The sequence below is a fragment of the Cebus imitator genome, unplaced genomic scaffold, assembly GCF_001604975.1.
Source record: "Cebus imitator isolate Cc_AM_T3 unplaced genomic scaffold, Cebus_imitator-1.0 Scaffold345, whole genome shotgun sequence".
Classification (NCBI taxonomy): domain Eukaryota; kingdom Metazoa; phylum Chordata; class Mammalia; order Primates; family Cebidae; genus Cebus; species Cebus imitator.
In genome coordinates this window covers 2,024,575-2,047,900 of record NW_016107660.1, presented here as the reverse complement: position 1 = coordinate 2,047,900, position 23,326 = coordinate 2,024,575, and the positions used below count along the sequence as shown (strand labels likewise).

Sequence of the window (23,326 nt, the reverse complement as noted above, 5' to 3'; positions counted from 1 at the left end):
AATATAATTATTGTGCCATCTGTTTCCTTTTTTCTTGTTCAGTCTTGCCAGGGGTATGTCGTTTTCAAAGAGTAAACTTTTAGCTTTCTTCTCTCTAGTGTGTTTTTTCCTATTCTATTAATTTCTATTATGACTTAACTGTTTTGTTTGTAAAGAATATGATAGGTGTGATGCGTGAATACTTTGAAATTGCTTGAGGCTTGCTTGATTTGGTCAGTTTTTGTATATGCTTTGAAAAGAATTTTCTTTTCTGCACTTGTTTGGTACTTGTATGTGTTTGTTAGATTTACATTGTCAATAGGTTTGCTCAGATGCTTTTTATGTATCTTTGATATTTTTTGTGTGCTTGATCCATTTTTTACTACCGAGTGAAATATGTTCATATCTCCTACTATGGTAGTTCATGTTTCTTTTGTTCTTCTGCTATTTTTCTTTTTATATTTTGAGCCTCAAAATGGGTGCATATAAGTTTAACATTCATTATTTTTTCTCAGTGCATTGAACCAGTTATGATCATATAATGTCTTGCTCTATTGCTAGTAATTTTTTTCAACCATAAAGAGTGTTTGTGTGATACTAATAGAGGTGTACCAGCTTTGTTGTGGTTAGAATTTGCCTGGTACAGCTTTTTTCATTCTTTTACTTTTCAAACATTTTGGATCTGTAAGCTTTAGGTTTATCTTTTTATATTACTATTTATGCTATTTTTTTTTTTTGGTAAAACTTTTATGTAAGCCAGGATTGTTCAGTAGGGACAGAATAGTCTTCAACAAATGGTGCTTGGACAATTGAATATCCACATGCAAAAGAGTTAAGTTGGACCCCTACGGCATACCATATACAAAAATTAACTGAAAGTGGATTAGAGACCTAACATCTAGGAGCGAAATTGTAAAACTCTTAGAAGAAAACATAGGAGTAAATCTTCATAGTTTTGGCAGCAGTTTCTTAGACATGACATCCAGAGTACAAGCAATCAAAGAAAACATGGACTTCGTAGATTAAAAAGATGTTTTATGTTTTTGTTTTTTGAGACGGAATCTCTGTTGCCCAGGCTGGAGTGCAGTGGCATGATCATGGCTCACTGCAGCCTCAGCATCTTGACCTCCCGGGCTGGAGCAATCCTTCTCCCCAGCCTCCTGAGTAGCTGGGAGCAAATGTTTGCAAATCATGTATTTTATAAGGATCTACTATCCAGAATATATAAAGAACTCTTAAACAGTGTAACAACAAAAAGCCCAATTTAAAAGCTGGTAAAGGACTTGAGTAGACATTTCTCCAAAGGAGATACACAAATAGCCAACAGGCATCTGAAAAAATGCTCAGCATCAAATGAAAACCACAGTGAGATAACCACTTCACATCTACTAGGAGAGCTGTACTCAAAAAAAAAACAAGAAAGAAAAAATAAACGCTGGGGAGGATTTGGAGAAATTGGGACCCTTGTGCATTGTTGGTAGAAATGTAAAATGGTACAGCTGCTGTGGAAAACAGTTTGATGGTCCTCAAAAATTAAGTATAGAATTATCCATATGACCCAGCAGTTCCACTCTTATATAAGTATATACACAAGAGAACTGAAAACATGTTTTTCAACAAAACCTGTATGTGATTGTTCGTAGCAGCCCTATTTATGATATCCAAAATGGTATAAACAACCCACATGTTCATCAGCTGATGAATGCACTGATAACAGTGGAATATTATTTAGCCATAAAAAGGAAGTATTCATATGTGCTACAACATGGGTGAACCTTGAAAACATGCTGTGTGAAAGACATCAGCTACACAGGGCCACACAGATGATTGCCAGGGGACAGGGAGAATGGGGAGTGACAGCTTAATGGGAAAGAGTGATGAAATGTTCTGGAATTAGGTAGTGGTGAGTGTTATACACATTATAAATGTTCATTGCACCTGAATTGTACCTTTACAAATGTTAAAATGTTGAATTTTATGTTACTTGAAGTTTACCTCAAAATTTTTTTCACTTTACATTGATTATACCTATTTTAAATTAAAGAATATCTATACATATACACCTGTGTGTAAGTAGGCGTAGGCCTAGGTATAATTTTTTTTTTTTTTTTTTTTGGTAGATAAGAGTCTCAGGTTGTTGTCCAGGCTGGAGTGCAGTGGTGTGATCAAGGCTTATTATAGCTTTGACCACCTGGGGTCAAGTAATCCTCCCACCTCATCCTCCTAAGTAGGTGGAACTATAGGCATATGCCACCATATCTTGCTAATTTTTTTTTTTTTTTTGTAGAGATGGCATCTCACTATATTTTCCCGGCTTTTCTCAAACTCCTGGCCTGAAGTGATTGTCCCACCCAGGCCTCCCAAAGTGCTAGAATTACAAACATGAGCCACTATGCCTTCTCATAATACCATCTTGATTATTGTTGTCTCTACTTTTGTCTTCTCTTTCTCCGTTTATTAGAAATCACAGTTACATCTTTTATCTTCTTTCACAATTGGAGCAAAGTTTAACATGTTTGGTTATTTTATGCTCTAGTTATGTTTTATCTTGGCCCTTAATTCTCTTTAATGCTGAGATTTCCTACTCCCTGCCTTTAAAAAAAAAAAAAAAAAAAAGTCTGAATCTTAATTCTGCTTCATGCCTCCACCATAACCATCATAATGCTAAGCATGCTGATTTGTATTCAGAGTCCAAGTTCTTTAATGTAAAGACAGTAGGGCAAACTGGTAACCTATTGCATTGCCCTTCTTTTCTCCTCTAACTTCTCCACTGTTTTCGTTTTATATTGTTTGTAGTACGTAGTGCCATTAGCTCTTTTAAACCTTCATATTAGGTCCTCTTCTAGGCATCTTAAACAGTTATTATGGAGAATTATCTTGTACTATTTTTAAAGAATAAAACAAAAACATCTTTTCAGACTTATAAGCTATATAGCTTAACTGTTTTAATTATATTTAATTTCTTATATTTAAGTATTACTGGCAAACTTAACAGCTGATTTGACTGTTATATTCATGGCATACATATATGCATTTGGCATTTGGTTCTCAAAGAACATCAAGGTTATTATATTTCTTTTCAGTGAATATTAGGCCTTCTAATAGTAATAAAATAAACTCTCCTTTTATTTGTAGGAGCCCCTCAATAGTGAAGATGATGTGAGTGATGAGGAAGGACAGGAACTTTTTGACACAGAAAATGTCGTCGTATGCCAATATGATAAGGTAAGGATGTTATCTTCAGATTACTGACGTTATTTGTGTTGTAATTTCTTCCCTACATCATTCTCTCTGCCTTACTGAGACATTTGGGCAGCTGATTCATGCCTCTTAAATTCATTATGAACAGTATGAAAACACTTACAGTTATGTGGATTATTTTAGTAGAATGAAAGATTAATTTCTTAGCTCCACATTTGAAAAATAAGTTATAAATGAAATGAAAAGAGCTATGATCTTTTTTTCTATTTAGACTTTCAACTTGTAAGCAGAGTAAACAGCCACTTTGAGGTTGTCCTTTATGGTAACTCAATGAGATAATTCTCTTTTCGGTTTAGCCTCAACTATCTCAAAACTAGAAGGATTCAATTGAATCTCTGTAACTATTTTTATTACTAAGGAGAAGACTAAGGCAATGAACGGTTCTAAAAACAAAGAGATAAATTTTTACTGAAAATTACTTAAAATATTATTTAACTTTGCTGTATTTTGCTAGCATTAAGGAATTTTTAAACCAGATACCGAAACAAATAAAAAGAAAAAAAATAAACCAGATACTGTGAAAACTAGCTGTTCATTCCTTATATTCTTAATTCCTAAAGAGGGTGCTTCTTTCCAAGTATTTTTGTTATATTTATTTGTATTATTTTCGAGATTTTTGTTTTCCAGACATTTAAATTGGAATACAGTTTGTTTTTACTGCAATCATTAAACTTATAATACATGCACATATTACATTGCATTTATAATTTTGGTAGTGGTCTTTACCAAATGCTGAAAATTCTAACAGAAGCTTATTTATTCAACAAACATTTATGGAGTGCGGAAATACACCAGACACTATTTTCTAGGCACTGGAGATGTAGTTATGAACATGTAAAATTTGTGCCCTGCATAAAGTTTCCTTTACAGATGAAGAAAATCTTAACTCTGTTGCTTTTGTAGAAAGGAATGTGATAAGTAGCTGTGCTTACTGCAAACAGATCTATAGGAAGAATGCTAATACTGTGGATCTTATTTGCTCATAAAAAAGTGGAGTTAGGACAATTTTATACCAGTGAAGTTATAGAATAAAGTCAGTAAGGTCATTGAGAGTTTCACAGCATTCATTTTTGTGCATTATGACTTCTGAGAGACTGTTCTTAATACCATATACCGTGTGCATTATAACAAATGTAGTTTCCTGTTAGATACACATAGAGCAAGAGTATGAGGTTAACACAAAAGATACCAATAAATCCTATTGTTAGGAAGTCTCAAGGGATCTCCTTGCAACCAGATTATACAGAACAGAATTTCGTGTTGAGATGTCAGATTTATCAGGGGAAGAGAGGACCTTTGTTTTAGCCTGACTGAAGAATATACTTCTAAGTGTCTTTCTGCTTTAAGAGAATGGTTGTATTCTCCTTTGGCATAAACTGTACTCATAATATTTTAAATGTTAAAATTGGTTTGTTTTGCTTCCAGAGACATTACTTTAGTGTTTTAAATTAGTAAGTAGAAAATAGCTCTAAATAGTGTGCTGAATGATAAATAATTATAAAATTTGCAGAGGTCTAATTTTAAGAATCAAGTGAGTTGCTTCAAAGATTGGAGGAGGGTGATGGCTTGATGTCCTTAGCCAATAGAAAAGAATAGCAATGTTCTATGACTGCATAAAATGAAGTTGGATGTTGTTTGAGCCACGTTGAATTTTAGGAATGTAGTTTTAAAGCCTAAACTGTAGAATGTCAACAATGAGTCAATTTTAGAAGAGATCATAGAAGGACTAATAAAGTTTGTATTGCCAATCAAATAAAAATCTTAGTTAAATGCTAATAATATGGCAGAGTTCTTGCTTACGAGTGGGTAGATAAGGGCTGATACAGCATTTGGCGAAAATAGCATCAGATATAGGTAATCTTTCATTTCTAATTAGGAAATTTCATTTCTAATTAGCCATCTCCTGGTTTTAAGAACATTCCTTCATTAAGGGGTTAGGGCCAGTAAATGAATTGCTTTTTAAGTTGTGACAATGTACTTCTATTAATATAAAAATATTTACCATTTATTACTCAGTATGACTTCAGTGTTAATTGTATGGATTAATTGGCCATGAAACTTTCCTGCATTTATTTTTTGTAAATTGTGCTGTCCTGTGACAGAATGCAGTCAGCTTCTTTACTTGTGTCTGTAGAATCCCTATTTCCTGGCTACCTATCACCTGTTTTTGTCTAGCTAAGCCCAGTGTCTTTCTGATTGCAGTCACTTGGTTCATGCTGGAAATACATTTGTGTACACATTTGTAGGATAAATAATACTTTATAGGAAAGCAAAGGAAAGGGGTGACAGTGGTCTTTTCATGCAACAAATACCTATTGAGTGTCTATGATGTCCCTTGGCACTAATTCTTGGAGCTTGAGATAAGCTAGTGATCAAAACAGAACAGTCCCTGCCATTAGGAAGCTTACTTCAGTCAGGGGAGATAGATGCTAAAACATAATAAATTGGGATTTATTTATTTATTTAAAACATAATAAAAGATCAGTATATTTTGTTAGAAGCTGATAATTGGTATGGAAGAATAAAGAGCAGGGAAAGAGGATAGGTTTGGTTTCAGTTTTTTATACTTCTCCATCTATGTATACTTCTCCCTGTATATATACTTCTCCCTATATACATACATCTCCCTGCTAACTCTCTTGGAGAGAGTTAGCCCTGTCATCTGGTGTCAGAGTCTGTTGTATGTGAGGAACAGTGAGGAGGCCTGTGTGGCTGGACTGGAATGAGGGAAGGGGAGAGTACAGTAGTAGATAGAGAGGTAAGGGAAGGCCAGTGGTATGGATTATATAAGGACATGGCTCTTAACTAAGTGAGCCAGAAAGTTATTGGAAGGTTTCAGTGAGACAAATGGTATGATCTGATTTAAATTTTGAGAGGATTACTTTTCTTTCGTTGTAGAGTGCAGAATGTAAGAGGAAGCAAAGGTTGCTGAAACAAGCATACTGTTTAGGGGGATATTATAATAATTCACATGGGAGATAATGGTGACTCAGCCTTTGGTGATGGTATTAAAGTTGATGAGAAGTAGTTGGATCTTGGATTTGTTTTGAAGGAAGGGTCTCAACAGGATTTCCTGATTCTGAGATGTGTAGTAGAAAAGAAAAAGGAATCAAGAATGACTCACAAGATTTTTTGATGAGGATTCTGAAAGAAGAATGGTGATATGATCAATTCAGATGGGGGAAAAAAGCTGCATGTGGAGCTGGTTTGAGAGAAGCCATCAGTTTGGTGTTGAACATGCCAAGTCTGGTATGCTTGATGGCATTCGAGTCATCAATCTTAAGATGCTACATTTAGCATTTACTTATTGTATTTAGACCAGAGATATACTCTTAATCCAACAGTCTTTGCCCTACCTGCTGTTTTAACTTTATTGTGCTTTGTTTTGCTTTAATAAGTAAGAAAAGTTTGAATTCAGAAGAGCATGAGAGTGGTTTCCAAATAAGATGAAGGCTGAGTGATTTTTTTGTTTTGTGTGTGTTTTTTTGAAGTCTCAAAAGGCAGAGCTAGGATCAATGAATGGAAGTTGGAGAAGCAGATTTCAGTAAGGGTAACTATGAAAGATTTTACAATAGAGCTGTTCCCCAAAGGAATAACTTAATTTGAAATTCTTTGCTCACTATTTCTAATTGTATTGAAGCAGGCACTGCACAACCATTTGCTAGGAATATGTCATGAAGAATGTTTGCACTGGGAGGTTAGTCCATGGAATTTTAGGAATGAGATCTCAGAAAATATCTGTACCTGGATGGGCCTGGTGGCTCACGCCTGTAATCCCAGCACTTTGGGAGTCCGAGGTGGGCGGATCACTTGAGGTCAGGACTTCAAGACCAGCCTGGCCAACCTGGTGAAACCCATCTCCACAAAAATACAAAAATTAGCCAGGTATGATGGTGGGTACCTGTAATCCCATCTACTCAGGAGGCTGAGGCAGGAGAATTGATCGAACCTGGGAGGGGGAGGTTGCAATGAGCTGAGATCACGCCATTGCACTCCAGCCTGGGCAATGGAGTGAGAGTCTGTCTTAAAAAAAAATCTGCACCTGCTGAGCATTTCTACATTATTATATGAAACAGACTGATTTAGTAAAAAGAGCATTGGACCAAGACTTGAAAATCATGATTATCACTTAGTAGCAATATACCCTTGGTCAAACCATTGAACCCTATCCAAGCTATCATTTCTTCTTCTGAAAATGAAAGACTGAACTAGTTGATTTTTTTTTTTAGGTACCTTTAAATCATAGAATAGGGAGATCCATGGGGCCTTCTCTGCAGAAGATGTGGAACTTGAACTGAACATTAAATAATTAGTGCGAATTACTGGGAAAAGGAAGAAAGGTCACTTCAGTTCATTAAGTTTTACAATTCCTCTCCCCCACCAAATCCATGGAGTTACAAACAACTAAGGACTATAAGTGAAGGCAAAGATGGGAGTTCCCAGAGCCTGCCCTTCAGCTATTTTGTTTAACTGTGGATGTACGTAGTTTTTAAAATCTGCTGTAAGTGACTGGATGATCAGCATCCTTTAGATGTATTTTTAAATACTGCTATGTAAAGGTTCCATGTTAGGACTTGAGAACACTATAAGGAGTTTTATTTTGGTAGAAGAAAATGAGTCTATAATTGTATTACCTACACATAATGTAAAAAATGTCAATGAGAATACCACTGGAAAACAATAGTTTTAGCTGGTAAGATTTGGGAAGGCTTTGTGGAGGATACAGTCTTTTTGAGGTAGACCTTGAAAATACATATGCAAACCTGATAGAGGGATAAGACATTTTGTAAAGAAATATTTTTTTCACTACTTTAATGAACACAAGTACTGAAAGCTGTGATATAGTACTAATTACAGATAAATTTATTTATTTTAAACCCACCTAATGAGTGAATTTTTTGTGGGGTGTTTTTTTGGTGAAATTAAACTTTATTAGGAAACCAATTTTGAGGCCATGTGCCGTGGCTCACACCTATAATCCCAACACTTATGGCTGAGGCAGAAGGATCACATGAGGCCAGGAGCTTGAGCCCAGCCTGCACAGCATAGGGAGACCCTGTCTCTACAAAGACAAAAGAAACCAATTTGTAAATACAATACTGTAAATACTGTTTTGTGGGTGTGTGTGGTGGGTGTGTATGGATTTTTTGTTACTTGTTTTCCCTGTTTTCTGATTGTATCTCTTAATTCTTTTAATTTGTTTTTGTTTAGATACACAGAAGTAAAAACAAATGGAAATTTCATCTCAAGGATGGCATTATGAATCTTAATGGAAGAGATTATATATTTTCCAAAGCCATTGGGGATGCAGAATGGTGAAGAGTTGCTTTTTTTCTTTTATAAATAAAAGAAACTTTAAAAAAATTTAAAGTGGACAGCTTGAAACTTGGGCATATGCCAACCAAAACTTCATTTCTGCATGTCAGAAAATTGCAGTAGAAGCAAAGCTACTGGAACAAAGATAGACCTTGACGACATAGACACTACTTACTGGCAAGCCATGGAACTGTAGCACCTGGGGTTGTTGGGTGGGAGGGTTGGGGTTTTGTGTAGGAAAACCATAATTGTTGATTTTAAATACAGGTACCCGCCACCGGTAATTAGCATGTAAAGCTTTGTCTATATTCCTTCCTCCAACTTGGGTTCAGTCAGAAGATACTTGTCGGAATGAACTGAAGAAACTTCCCTTTTGATAGATTGGACTGAAATTGCTTATTGTATATGGTTATGTTTGGTAAAAGTTGTGTGTGAGCTTTTTACAAAAGGGTAAGAATTATGATGTTGAATTTTAATTCACTTGTATAAGAAAAAATTTAAACTCTCATAATAGATCTTAAATATTTTTACTTGCTATTCTCCCTCAGTGATATATACCTCTTCCTTTCCAGCTTTATGAAACATCTATTTAAGATTTAAAGGAAGTTATCAGCAATCATAGTTTGGAGATAAAATTTGACCCAGGAATGGATATTTATTTTAATTAGGTTTTCCTATTTATTAAATGTAATTAAAGACTTGGGTCTTGTTTGAGTTGAGTGGAATTGAAATGACAACTTTAATTTCCCTACAAAAAATTTTGTTTTAGTGCCACACCTTAAAAAGAAACCCCAGACTAGCAGGAATGTAGTTTTATTTTGCAAGCGTATATTCTAGCTGAAATTGTATACACATGAATATACGTAGACTTGTCCTGTTGGGCTGAAGTGTGTGCTTATAAATGTGTTTAGTCTTGAAACTAAACATTCAGATAACAGTCTGTACATTGATGAAAGTATAGGGCAGGTGGTGAGGACCTGGATTTTTATTAAACAATTTAGTAATTATAAAAGTTTCTTGTGTTTAGTAAAGAATTTAAAAAATCTATTATTCTAATTCAACAAGTTTTTAAAATCAACTTTGTAATTTGAGGGGAAAATTTGGGGGGAAGAGGTGGGTGGGCCTTTAAATTACCTCTCTTTTATCTGGTGGCCCTTCCAGGCCATTGAGAAAATAAAGATGTTGGCTCCAGTTTGCACATTGGGAAGAAAGCATAGAAATTTGACTTGTATATTAAAAAGTGATAGAAATGTAATATGTATATTAAGAATGCTTAGGTCTGTATTCTGTAAGAGGATCTGAAGAACAATATGGCACTGCTGTGTTCAGTGTGAATTCGCTGCCTGGGAGAACTGCAGGAATGCTTGTCTTCACCATTGTGTTCTTATAACGAATTCAACTTTCCATGGTTTATCTTGACAAAATTTACATGTGTTTAGATTACTTGTATATTGATATATTTTTTTAGTCTTCAGTTTTTGTCTTCCTTTTGCCTTTGTGTTTTCAGAAGTAACCCATCAACACTTTTTAAAGTACATTAACAAAGAAACTGTGAGCTGTTATATAGTGTTTCTTTTTTAACACAGATCTTTAAAAAATGGCAAAAATTGTTTTTCTACTTCCCACCCAGCTTACCACCTTGGTCTCTTTAACTTATGTTCTAAACTTTGATGTAAATGGTGGTGTCTAGCATGCTGGTAGTTAGATTTTATTCAGGTACCATAAATGGTAATACAGTTTTTATTTTGACTATATTAATTTAGTTTTTTGAGGGGAAGTTTGTTTATTCTGTGACTCTCAAAGCACACAGAGGTTTTAAAATATATATTATTATTAATAAGACTGAGAGAAGAGGAAATGGGAGGGAGTAACATCACAGAAGTCCTGTTGTTCAACTGTTCTTCAATACAGTTGCTAGTAGGTTTGTATTTACTCAATAAAGAAGTTGGTGACTGAACTACCTATAAAAATTCAGCAGTGCTGCAGTGTTGCTTAAGTGAAACCCTTTGGCTATCTGGTAGTTTTTATGCTACTGAAACTTGGATTACTGTATGATACTCAGCTCGTCTTGGAGCCTCTATGTAGACAAACATTCATATTCATAGTAGCATTGTATACTAGCTTGTTTTTATAACTTTATTTTTCAAACATGAACAACCACTGCTTTCATAGTGGTTATTTTGTTATTTTTGAAGCAGGAAATAACCATTTGTATTTGCACCTGTATATTGCATATTAATTATGGTATACATGGCAGATGCTTTTCTTTTACCTGTGAAAATTCTATAAGCTGGTCCAAGCTACATTGTGTACCAAATTGTGCTCTTATATATTATTTGCATCGTGTTCCTTTTTAATCAAATAGCATGTTTTAGTTTTATTATAGTAGCTTTTGCTGTACGAATGTCACTTGCTTATCTTTTGCTGTACTTGAATTCTTAATCATGCTTTTAACATTATATTTAACAAATCATTTCATATTAAGTTCCATTAAAATGTCATTCCTTTGAAAAGGCAAGGGATTCCCACTTTCAGAATTTTAAAATGAAAGTAGCATGTGTATCTAAAGGCAGAAAATAGTTTGGACTTGGTATTATGAAAATAAGGAATGGTTTCTGGAGACGATTTGTTTAGATTTGCACAGATGGTGATGGCACCTTTTACTTAAAAAACATTAATCAACAGTGCTAAGGAAAATTTACACAAAATTACAAGATAAAACATGGAAATGTGTGCCTTTCAGTATACAAACTCTTGCTTGGCGGTCATTTAGGTAATCAGACCATTTGAATGCCTGAGAGCATATTTAATTTCTGTGGAGTGCCACATATGGCTAAAACAACTCTTTGATGTGCAATTAATTTCTAGAGTAAAATGTCTGTTATATGAGGGGGATCTTTTTATTGGGCTTTTGTATTTTTTAAATGTACACATTTCTTTCTGTTAATTAAAATGCCATCATAATGTCACATTTACACTGTTGCCTCTTTTAAAAGCAAACCCACTCTGATGTTATTCTAAGATTACATCAAGATTTTAGCAGTGTATACCAATTAAATTGTGTTTTTGATGAGCATAATAGATTCTGGTTTTAGAAAATAAGATAACATGTAGCTTTTATATGAATATTTTCTTTTGCTATAATGAAAATCAAAGATTTTTTTTTTTCCTGGCTTTTGTGGAGGAATGAAAAGAGTTGTCTCCCTCTAAGAGTAATTTTTGATTCTCGTAGCAATAATGTCACCATTATTATCAGAGGGTAAATATGCCTTGTATAGGAAAACAGACGGTTTTCCTCTTGGGCGTTCTCTTTATGACTTAGCGTTTCTTCCACTTGAGAAAATACCTGTATTTTCAGATTATTTCATCTTGAACTTCTTTTTTTGAGCTTTTGTGCAATGCAGTAGTTTATTGATCCATCTTTGTACATTTTCATTTCATGCCTTTCACCTACCTGTCTGACTCAGCTATAGCAGATTTTGAATTCTTTGGTTAAAAAAATAGTTGCTTTGTTTCCTCATGAGTTTATGTTAAGTAGTTTTGCATTTTAGTCCTCTTTTATGCTATGAAATTATTATGAAGTTTATGTTCTTCCCTTTTTAAGCCTGCCTTACTCTGTCTTTTGTCATTGTCTGGTTTAATGAAGAACACACCAAACTAACATTTTTGTGTATTTTGAGGAACAAAAAAATGTTTTCTCTTTTAAAGGAAGAACCATATTGAATTAGTAACTACTCTTTCAGTCAAGGTTCCTTAATCAGTCCAATCTGCATCATCAGGGCTATGATTTGCGGGGGAGGGGGTGGGGGGGCAGGGCTAATTCTTTTGCTGTTCTGAGCTACTATTGTCAACTGCTGTTGTACATACTGTTATGTGTAATGGCGTAAATATATTTATTATGTTTGTAAAATTCATTGCAGATCAAGGTTGCTCTTCTGTGATATATGGGATATTATGTTTTAAAGACCATCTTGGAATACAATTAGAGAACTTAGTATTTTGATGTACTAAGACCTATTTTAAGTTTAATATTCTACCTTTGCAAAAACTTTAATTAAAGATGTTATTTAAAAAAGTAATGTTGCTTGCTTTGCTTACTACTATATGGCATTGTTACAGATAATTGAATAAAATACAATTTAGAAAGGAAAATGCTTTACATTGTTAATGAGAATTCCACTTAACAACAACAAAAAGATATTAAATCCTGTACCTTAAAGATAAGTAGGTTGGGATGTCAATTTGAATTAGTAAACTGTGTTACAAATTATTAATAGTAGCTTTAAAAAAGTTGTATTTTCCAGGCACTCAGGAATTTAGGTTGGGCAAATTCACACTAACAAATTATAACTAAAAATTGGTATAATTATAACATTGTTTTTTAAAATAAAGATTACTCCTTGTGGAATATTAATAGCTAACATTGTATTAAATGAGTATTTCTACTCCAAAATATAGATTACTTAGGATAAAAACATTGTTATTTCTCTGTTTAGCCAAACCATTTCCTCTTAGTTCAGAGTTTATAAATAATTGCGTATTAGGAGAATTGGATTACTGAGGATTGTATTGCATATTGAATATATTTTGTGTTATTTTAGAAGGTATTAAATAGCAGGTATTTTAATTTTATAGTTAATTCAGCTGAATCATTAAGAACCCCGCCTTTTTGTATTTTTTTAACCCTGTTACCGACTATCTAGAAAACATGCAAGTTTTAACTATTAACATAATCATAATAAAGATATCTTATTTATTGCCAGCAAATCTTGTATTTTGCAGTTTAATTCAAGCTCCTACTTTGATGAAGCTTAAGCTTTTGGCTTCAGTTTCTCCATCTGTAAAATGACAAGATGTTGAGGATGAAGTTAGGTGTGATGCATGTAGAGCTCTTAGACTGGTGCCTAGTACTCGGGTCAGCACTCACATGTCACAATTATTTGCTTAATTTCATAATTATTTGCATAATTTAAAATTACTCGAGGACTTGAAAAAAAAATTAATGGTCAAAAATAGCAAAAACGAATTGAGAGCCGGTGAGAGTTCATTACAACTGAACAAGCCTGGGAGGAAAAGTTGGTCAAACAATACATCTGGTTACAGCAGAAAGTGCCAGAGGGAAGAAAATTGAGTGCTGAGTATAGGAGAGGATAATCAAACAACGGGAGAGCTTTTAAGCTTCCCTTCCCCTCCCTAAAAAAATAAAATATATGTCTCAATAAGTTGAATTTTCTCAAAGCTAAAGCTATAATACTATCATATTTTAAAAATTGACTTTTCCAAATATTAATGAAGTCTGTCCAGTTCATTTAAGGAGAAAAGCAGAGTTGTCAAACATTGAAGCTATGGTTACATCACTGATTCTCACGATGTCTCCTCCACTTTGAAAAAGAGCACATTGATTTTTTGATGCTCCATGCTAACGATGCATAGGTTAGGGTGGCATTGCTGAGTGGGGCAAATAGGGCCAGGAAAATTTCACCCAGGTTAGTTGCAAGAGTTGAAGAGTAAAGTTCTTTAGAGCTGTTTACTTTCATCAGGGATACAGAAGGGACATTTGTTGTTTTGGCTTCTTAGTGTCAGAACATCCTTCCTATTTTGCTTCATGCCAAGCAGAATGGAGTGCAATAAATATCCCTCTTTATGGAAGTAGAATAGCAAGTGGGAAGTCACCTGCCCCTGCAGCCAGAAACAGGGACCAAAATCTGTGAGGTGGTCAGACTGATGCTTGCACTCAGGATTGTGAGTCTTAACAGCATGAGACAAAGTTGCAGGATCAGTCAGAGGTCCTGTATATGTTCAGGTCTGGTGGTGTGATAGTGACTGGGGCAAGAGTGCTATTGGCAACCTCCTAAGCAGAATTTTGCTGCATACTACTGTGATTGCACCCTTCCAATCAGTTCCTTTTCTGCTTGAAATAATCAGAGCCCGTTTCTATTGTTTGCAACCAAGAAAGAAAAGCATTATTTATGCAAAGTATGTCTTAAGAATCACCTTTCCCTTGTAAGAGTCTTTTACGTTCACAATTACCCCTTCTTCCCATTAGACATGTAGTATTCAAAAATCTTCAGGGAATTACCAAAATAGTGATACTTGTAATATCAGCGTCACAATTGTGGTTGGCTGATTATCTTTGAACATGAAAGAGTTGGTTACATTTAAGCCCATTACATACTGTGTCATTCATGTATTCTGCAAATACTTGAGTACCATGTGTAACATGACAACGAGATCCGTATTTCAAACCCAGCACAGTCTTGATGAAGTGACTGGTTGGTAGAATTGGCAGAGTCCCTTCAAGATTCTTCATCCCTTGTATAGCCTCTCTCTCTGGAGTCCAATCTGGGGCTCAGTGGATGAGGCCACTGGAGGTCCATTTGTAGGAGATGAAAGAGCCCAGAGATTCCGAAAGTCCTTGACATCTCCCTGAACTTGTTCTAGCACAAGTCTGCCTTGATGTACTTTCTAAGACTTCCTCTCCTTCTTGGTGTGAAATATACAAGGACCCTGTGCTCTATCTTGAGATGGCACTCAGTTTCTAAGTTCTCCATTATAATGAGTGTGTGTGCTATATATACTCGGTGTTATTTTCATGTTCTTAAAGCCTCCTTTTTGATATGCTCCATGCATTCTGGAGCCTTTCCATAGAATTCACCTGCCACAACCAAGAGACTATGTGGGGAGTCCCTGTTCTCAAGGAGGGCATTACAGGTGGAAGAAGGACACTGAAAGATTTTACAGACACAGCTTTTGTGGAGCAGAGAGAAGTGTTTGGAAATACTGGTTTTGGAGTATGCAGCAAGTATGAAGAAAAGGGGGATGGGGACTCGGAATAAATATTTCTTGAGTGCAAAATACATTGCCTGTTTTTTCAAATACAGTAGCCTTGAGGGTGGTTATTTTTATCTTCATTTTACAGATGAGTTGATGGAGCTTTGTGGAGGCCAAGTGATTGGCCGAAGACCACACAGGAAGACCACAGTTTGAAGATAGGGCAGATTAGCAGAGTGAGGTCAAGATACTCCATCCCTAGCTTAGAATGAGATGGGTCTTTCCGTCACCTCAGTTTCCAGGAATAAATGATTTCCATCTTAGCTAAACCTGTCAATAAGAGGCTGTGGCCTTGCAGCAACCTGGTCTCTTGTTTCTGTTCAGAGGAGATATTCTGGAGACAGTTCTTCACTTTCCACTGTCTGAACCCACCACTCTGAAAGACAAAGAGACAAATAAAAACACCGTCTGGGACCATGACAACAAAGTCCTTCTAAAGAGTCATTCAGTGAAGACTTGGGGATTGGCAAAGTGGTCAGTTCTCTTTTTGTTCTCTCCTAATAGTTCAATGAGTTAAAGGAAAAGAGTGTTTTCAGGGGGAAAAAAATCAATATTTTTGTTTGCCTGAAGGAGAACCGTCTAACCTCACCTCATATCACTTCTCTTCTGGTGAATCTGATGGTGAAATAAGTTTATTCCTAAGGGAGCTCCCTAATGCAATTAAAGTGGCCGTGGTTTCTGCGGTTCCATGGCAGAGTGCATCAGAAATATAGGAACTTCGAGACGAATGCCCTGTATTATTAGAGTCTGAATGCTTCTACCCCCCAAATTCATATGCTGCAATTCTAACCCAAAAGGGTGTTTTTGGGCAGTGAGGGCATAAGGCACATAAGAAGAGACTCAGAGAGCTAGCGAGCCACCCCCACCTTCCACCATATGAGAGTGCAACAGGGAACAGACTCTCACCAGACACCAAATCTGCTGGTTCCTTGATCTTGGACTTCTCAGCCTCCAGAACTGTGAGAAATAAATGCTAATTGTTTAGAAACTATCTGCTTCATGGTATTTTGTTACAGCAGCCTGAACAGACTAAGACAGTTATTGAAAAACCCCACTTTAATTTAAATACGTGAGCATGGGAGCCCACATTCCTGGATGGCCTTGTGGTAAATCTGTCAAATCCTGTTCTTGGCATATTTTTCAGTAGTGTTTTGCCCAGGGCGGCAGCAGTCAGTCCTGGAGGCTGGGCAAGAAGGAGGTGAACTGCTGGCCGAGAATATAAACACAATTATAATTAAATTGATTAAATTTGTGCCAACAATCCTAAACTATGTCAATGATAAAGCACCCTCCCATGAGAAATAATTTTTTGTTCTAATTGGTTTAGTTGCTATAGTTAGTGAGTGTTGAGAGTTTCTTTCCTTTTTTTTTTGGAGACGGAGTCTCACCTGGTCACTAGGCTGGAGTGCAGTGGCGTGATCTCAGCTCACTGCAACTTCCACCTCCCGGGTTCAAGTGATTCTCCTGCCTCAGCCTCCTGAGTTGCTGGGACTACAGGTACGTGCCAACACGCCAAGCTAATTTTTGTATTTTTAGTAGAGACAGGGTTTCACTATGTTGTCCAGGATGGTCTCGATCTCTTGACCTTGTGGTCTGCCCACCTCAGCCTCCCAAGGTTACAGGCATGAGCCACCACACCCAGTCTTCCATTTTTTTTTTTTTACTGTGATAAAATATACATAAAAGTTACTATTTTAGCTATTTTTAAGTGTACAGTTCAGTGGCATGAAACACATTAGTTTTAACAAAATATTTGTTGGCTTCAATTTTTTTTTTTACATTTTCCATACATGAAATAAGCCAATCACAAAAAGATAAATGCTATATAATTCCATTTAAATGAGGTTATCTACAGTGGTCAAATTCTTAGAAACAAAAAGTAGAAACAAAAAGTAGAATGGTGGTTACCCAGGCTGGAGAAAGCAGGAAATGAGGAATTGTTCAATGGATATAGAGACTGAGTTTTGCAAGATGAAAAAGTTCTGGAGATCTGTTGTACATCTATGTGAATCTTCTTAACACTATTAAACTGTGCAGTTGAAATTGACTAAGATGGTAAATTGTGTGTGTGTGTGTGTATGTGTGTGTGTGTGTAGTGAAAAAAGAAACGTGTAGACTGTGAAGTTCAATCATTTGTTTGGTAAATGCAAATTTTAGTCCACACCTGAAATGCATTCATTTCATTTTATGATTATTACTGAAAGTAATTGTGTTATATAAGACAGGAAGAAGTGTTATGAAATGTTCTGGATGTCAAATATGCTAGAAACTGGAAATCAGAGGAATCAGGGAGTCAGAATTAGATCCTGTTCTTTTTATTTTTCTGAGACAGGGTCTCTCTGTCACCCAGGCTGCAGTGCAGTTGAACCATCTAGGTCACTGAAACCTCCATCTCCTGGGTTCAGGTGATTCTCCTGCCTCAGCTTCCTGAGTAGCTGGGATTACAGGTGTCCACCACCACACCCAGCTAATGTTTGTATTTTCAGTAGAGACAGGGTTTCACCATGTTGGCCAGGCTGGTCTTGAACTCCTGACCTCAAGTGATCCTCCTGTCTTGGCCTCCCAAAGTGCTGGGATTACAGGCGTGAGCCACCACGCCTGGCCAGATCCTATTCTTTAATTATTTGAAAACAAGCACTTTATTAAATGCAGGCATAGTAGCATGGTGGAGGAAGCATGGGCTTCAGAATTGGTTAGACTTGAATTTGAATTCAGGCTCCACTCTCTCCTCGGCAGAACTTGGACAAGGCATTTAGGCCCTTTGTCTGTTAAACAAGAATAACAATATCTCCCTCGTAAAGGTGTTTTTGCCATGGATAAGGAGTGTAGAGCACACAGCACAGGTTTAAGCACAGAGCAGGCGTGACACGGGCTAGTTCATTGGTTTCCTGTGGTTGCCATAACAAATGACGACAAACTGGGTGGCTTAAAACAACAGAATACATTTTGACTCTTTGTCTTCTCTTCACTACTGGGTTCTGAGAACTGGTTAGACTTTAGAAGCTCCTCAATTTCAGTATTTTCTTGGCCCTAAGTCTTAGCAACAGAAATAAAGTTTATGAACGGGAATGGCTTCTCTGTATGTGAAGAGGCCTTTCTTTCTGATGAACCCTGGACTTAAAGGAAGACACGGGGAGAAGATGAGAATTCTGGAGGGAGATGTTGTCCCCAGGCGAGGAAGTTTAAAGGAAAGGAATAGATCCCTGACAGGTTATAAGCATATTCAAGAAAAGGATGAATTAGAATGAGAAGCTAGGTGGCCCAGTCAAGTGCTAAGTGGAGAGATAAGGGCTTCACCTCTCTTGTCTGGTTTTGGCTGAACATTTTGCTACTTTTTGCTTAGGTTTTCTTTTGAGCTTTAAAGTACCCATTGTGGATTGTTCTGACTCTCACCTTGGCAGAAAACGTTTTGTTTTGCAACCATCCAGGCACAACCAACCCTACTGATATCATTGCTTTTTCCTTTTCATAAAGGAGTACAATAAGGAAGCCAGCCACAGCTCTGTGTTTTGGCATAAGATTTCAATTTGCCTCTCATCTGGACCTGGTCCTCGGGAAAGAGGAGTGGGGTTGGCAGAAAGGGAGGAAGGGTCATAGCCATTACCAGTGCTATTGATGATCTGATCGGGAACAAAGGATCTTTTTTTCAGAGTGGCTCTGGGGTAAGAAAAAGAAAAATTACCCTCCATTGACCACCAGCCCTGCTCCTTGTTACTTACTGAGGAGTGAAAGAAAGAGAGCCGTGGTGGGACCTCTCAAATAGCACATAGCTGCTCTGAAACAGGGAGTAGACTTGTAGCTGTCCTCTCTGAAGCTCAGTTTTCAAACTGCACTCCAGAATGGCAGAGCCAAATGCCATGGCTGTTGCTTGGTGTTGTTTTAGTCTTTCCTTTGGCAGAGAGGAGCAGAAAGGTTATCTGTGTGAAGCACCTACTCATAGTCAGGACTCTTAGTTGCATGGTATAGGAACCCAACACAACCTGGCTTGAGCAAAAACAGAAATGCAGTGACTCATTGAACTGGGATACTAGCTTCAAGCAAGCCTAGAAACCAGGTTTAACTGAAGTTAGCAAGATGCTCTTTCTAGCTTCATCTCTTAGCCCAGCCTCACTTGAAGTTTTAATCTCACGTTTGTCTACCCTTGACAGACTCTTTCTATTTCAAAAGAGGATGGTGGCTACCCATGGCCCTGCATACATATCCTTAAAGTTTGTGAGCCAAGAGAATGTCTTATTTTAGCTTTCTATTTTGTAACTTTTGTTGAAGTCCACCAAATTGGCCTGGCTTGGACCTGTGCACAATCCTTGGACTAATCACTGTATCCAAAAGAATGTAGGTTCATAATTGTTTTAGTCCATTATCACACTGCTGTTAAGAAATACCTGATGCTGGGCAATTTATCAAGAAAATAGGTTTAATTGACTCACAGTTCTGCATAGCTGGGGAGGCCTCAGGAAACTTACAATCCAGCAAGGTGCATCTTACCATGACGGAGAAGGAGAGAACAAGAGCGAAGAGGGAAATGCCACACTTATTTTGTTTATTTATTTATTTTTAATTTCTGAGGTATATGTGCAGGATGTGTGGGTTTGTTATATAAGTAAAAGTGTGCCATGGTGGTTTGCTGCACCTATCAACCCATTACCTAGGTATTAAGCCCAGCATGTATTAGCTCTTCTCCCTCGTGCTCTCCCCACTGCCCTCCCACAACAGGCCCCAGTGAGTGTTGTTCCCCTCCCTGTGTCCATGTGTTCTCATTGTTCAGCTCCCACTTTTAAGTGAGAATATTCAGTGTTTGGTTTTCTGTCCCTGAATCAGTTTGCTGAGGATAATGACTTTCAGCTTCATCTATGTACCTGCAAAAGACATGATCTCATTCCTTTTTATGGCTGCATAATAATATTCTATGGTATATAATATATGCACCACATTTGCTTTACCCAGTCTATTATTGATAGGCATTTGGGTTGATTGTAGCATGCTTTTAAACCATCAGATTTTGTGAGAACTCACTCACTATCCTGAGAAAAGTAAGGGGAAAATCCGCCCCCATGATCCAATCACCTCCCACCAAGCCCCTTTCCTGACATGTGGGGATTATAAGTACACATGAGATTTGGGTGGGGACACAGAGCCAAACCATATAGAATTGTCCCAAGTTGGTTCATATGCCTACCTCTAGCCAAAGACAGCAGGGTACACACCATTATTGTCAACTTGACGAGGACCACATCAGGGAAGGAACGCATCCTCAAGCAAAAGTAGTTATAGTTTCTTTTATTCACTCATTCATTCATTTGCTAATCCAGTGTATCCAAATTACCAAGAGCCTACAATGTGAGACTATTCCAGGTGCTAGGGATATGGTGAGAGCATAACAGACCAAGTCCCTGTTTCTCAGAGCTTACATTCTAGTTGGGAAAGACAGATGATTAGTAAGTAAAATTTTAAAATTAAATAAGTAGATAAATGCGTAAATGATAAGTGCCACTGAGATCAGAGAGGGACAATGAAATATAGTGTCCAAGGGAGTGAGTACTACTCCAGGAAATGTGACTGAGGAAGTCTTTTCCGAGGAGATAACACTGGAGCTGAAACTTGAAGGTTGAGGAGGAGCCCGACTTTGCTAAACTCTGAGTAAGTGTGTTCCAGGAAGAGAAAATAGCAGCTGCAAAGTCCTTTGGGTGAGAAAGAGCTTGATTATTTTGTTCATTGATGCACCTTCAGAGTCTAAAACATGACCTGGCACAGAGCTGATGCTCACTATGTATTTCTGGAATTAATGAACTGAAGGGAGGCCAGGAGGGCTGCAGTATTGTAAACTAGAGGGAGAATAATAGATGTGGTAGAGAAGCAGGAAAGAGCTGGAAATGAGGGCTTATAGGTTTTGGTGATAAAGATGTTGGATTATCTTCCGAGTACAATGGGTATCTGTAGGAGAGCTTGAAGCTATCCAAAAGATAGAGGATTTGCTTCAATTTTTTGTTTTTTAAAAATCACTATTTCCAAAAGGAAGAAGATGGGGTATAGTATCAGTCAGAAACAATAGCAACTACAATGACTTTCTGAGCTCAGGCCCAGCAGTTGGCATATTCTTATCCATGGGTGTCATCCTCACCTCAGCTGGAGAACAGATGCTATTCCCCGCAGCAGGAGTGGAACACATTGCTAATTAAAACAGGAAGTGGATGGTCTTTTATTCTCCAAAGAGACAAGGAGAGGGTAGCATAATTCATATAGTGAGAGCAATGAGTCTTTTTTTAACTGTAAACAAATTTTTATTACACAAAGGTTGTCACATAGTTGGATATTTCCCTACTCTGTACATAATTATTCTCACTCTCCACAGAAAAGCTGCTTAACTTCTTAGCTGGTGGTGGCAAGCACTAGAATCCTGATTTTAATGGAATAGTAGTGAAAATGCCTCAGTGATTTAAGCTGAAAGCAGAACATTAGTACATGGCTCTTGTACCCAGTATCAGGAAGGTACAAATGTCTCTTTATTCGAAAATACAAAATAAACTACCTGTAGGCATGGACGACAGCAATAAACCATTATATAGTTTGTCAACTGAAACTAGTAACTGATGGTTCCAGTGATTTCTTAAACATCAGCCCGCCTTTTCTTCACTTTCTCCAACTGACTTCTCTGAAGTTGTTGGTGAGGAACACTGCCTTGGGCTTCCTGTCACAGTTCATTAATAAAGGTAAAGCACTATTCTAGGAGTTAGAACATGCCACCTCCCATACCACCCCAGGGTCCTTCTCTTCTTTAGGAATTTCTGTGACTACAACTTCTGCTGTAGTTAACAGAAAGACCACACCAGCAGCATCCAATAAAGCAGTTCTCACAACCTTTGTTGGGTCAAGAATTCCTTTTTCCACTTTATTCACAAAATCTCCGATCATAGCATCGCAACTGACTTCTGAGGAAATTTGTATAATTTTCTCAACTATCAAAGATCCTTCAACACCTGCATTCTTAGCAAAGGTTATTGCTGGAATTTTGAGTGTTCTTTAATAATTTCTCTACCAGGCTGGGTGCGGTGGCTCACACCTATAATCCCAGCACTTTGGGAGGCCGAGGAGGGTGGATCACGAGGTCAAGGGATCCAGACCATCCTGGGCAACACGGTGAAACCCCGTGTCTACTAAAAATACAGAAATTAGCTGGGCATGGTGGTGCGTGCCTGTAGTATCAGCTACTCGGGAGGCTGAGGCAGGAGAATTGCTTGAACCCAGGAGGCAGAGCTTGCGGTGAGCCGAGATCGCGCCATTGCACTCCAGCCTCGGTAACAAGAGCGAAACTCGGTCTCCAAAATAATAATAATAATAATAATAATAATTTCTCTACCAATTTTTTGAACTTCATTAGTTGGAGTCAATGAGTCCAAGACTGGAATGCACCAAAGCAGGGCACAACCCCCTCCCAAAACAATGCCTTCTTCAGCAGCAGCTCTTGTAGCATTAAGGGCACCTGTAACTCTTTTCACTCACTTTAGCATCACTTGTCCCACCAGCCTTCAGCACAGCTACACCATCTGAAAGTTTTGCCAGCTGTTCATTCAGTTTTTCCTTTTCACATTCACTAGTTGTGACATCTAACTGCTCAATGACTTCTTGAATACGTTTTTCAATTTGAGCCTTGTCACCTTTTCCTTTTAATCACACAGCATCATCTTTGGTCAGAATGACCTCTCCGTCTGGGCGCGGTGGCTCACGCCTATAATCCCAGCACTTTGGGAGGCCGAGGCAGGTGGATCACGAGGTCAGGAGATTGAGACCATCCTGGCCAACATGGTGAAACCCGTCTCTACTAAAAATACAAAAATTAGCTGGGTGTGGTGGCATGCGCCTGTGGTCCCAGCTACTTGGGAGACTGAGGCGGGAGAATTGCTTGAATATGGGAGGTGGAGGTTGCAGGGAGTCAAGATCCCAC

General features: G+C 37.4%; 1 protein-coding gene and 1 pseudogene across 3 annotated transcripts in view; one reads left to right on the top strand and one right to left on the bottom strand.

Annotated features, from left to right (window-relative positions):
* Window positions 1-11,531, top strand: part of GTF2A1 (general transcription factor IIA subunit 1) — a 46,106-nt gene extending 34,575 nt beyond the window's left edge. For all 3 annotated transcript variants that reach the window (XM_037730454.1, XM_037730453.1, XM_017505945.2), the window contains exons 8-9: window positions 3,115-3,204; window positions 8,452-11,531. In XM_037730454.1, coding sequence (XP_037586382.1) covers window positions 3,115-3,204; window positions 8,452-8,559 — 198 coding nt within the window. In that variant the 3' untranslated portion in view covers window positions 8,560-11,531. The remainder of the gene's footprint in view (window positions 1-3,114; window positions 3,205-8,451) is intronic.
* Window positions 11,532-18,836: 7,305 nt separating this feature from the next.
* LOC108287499 overlaps window positions 18,837-23,326 on the bottom strand; it is a 5,552-nt pseudogene continuing 1,062 nt past the window's right edge.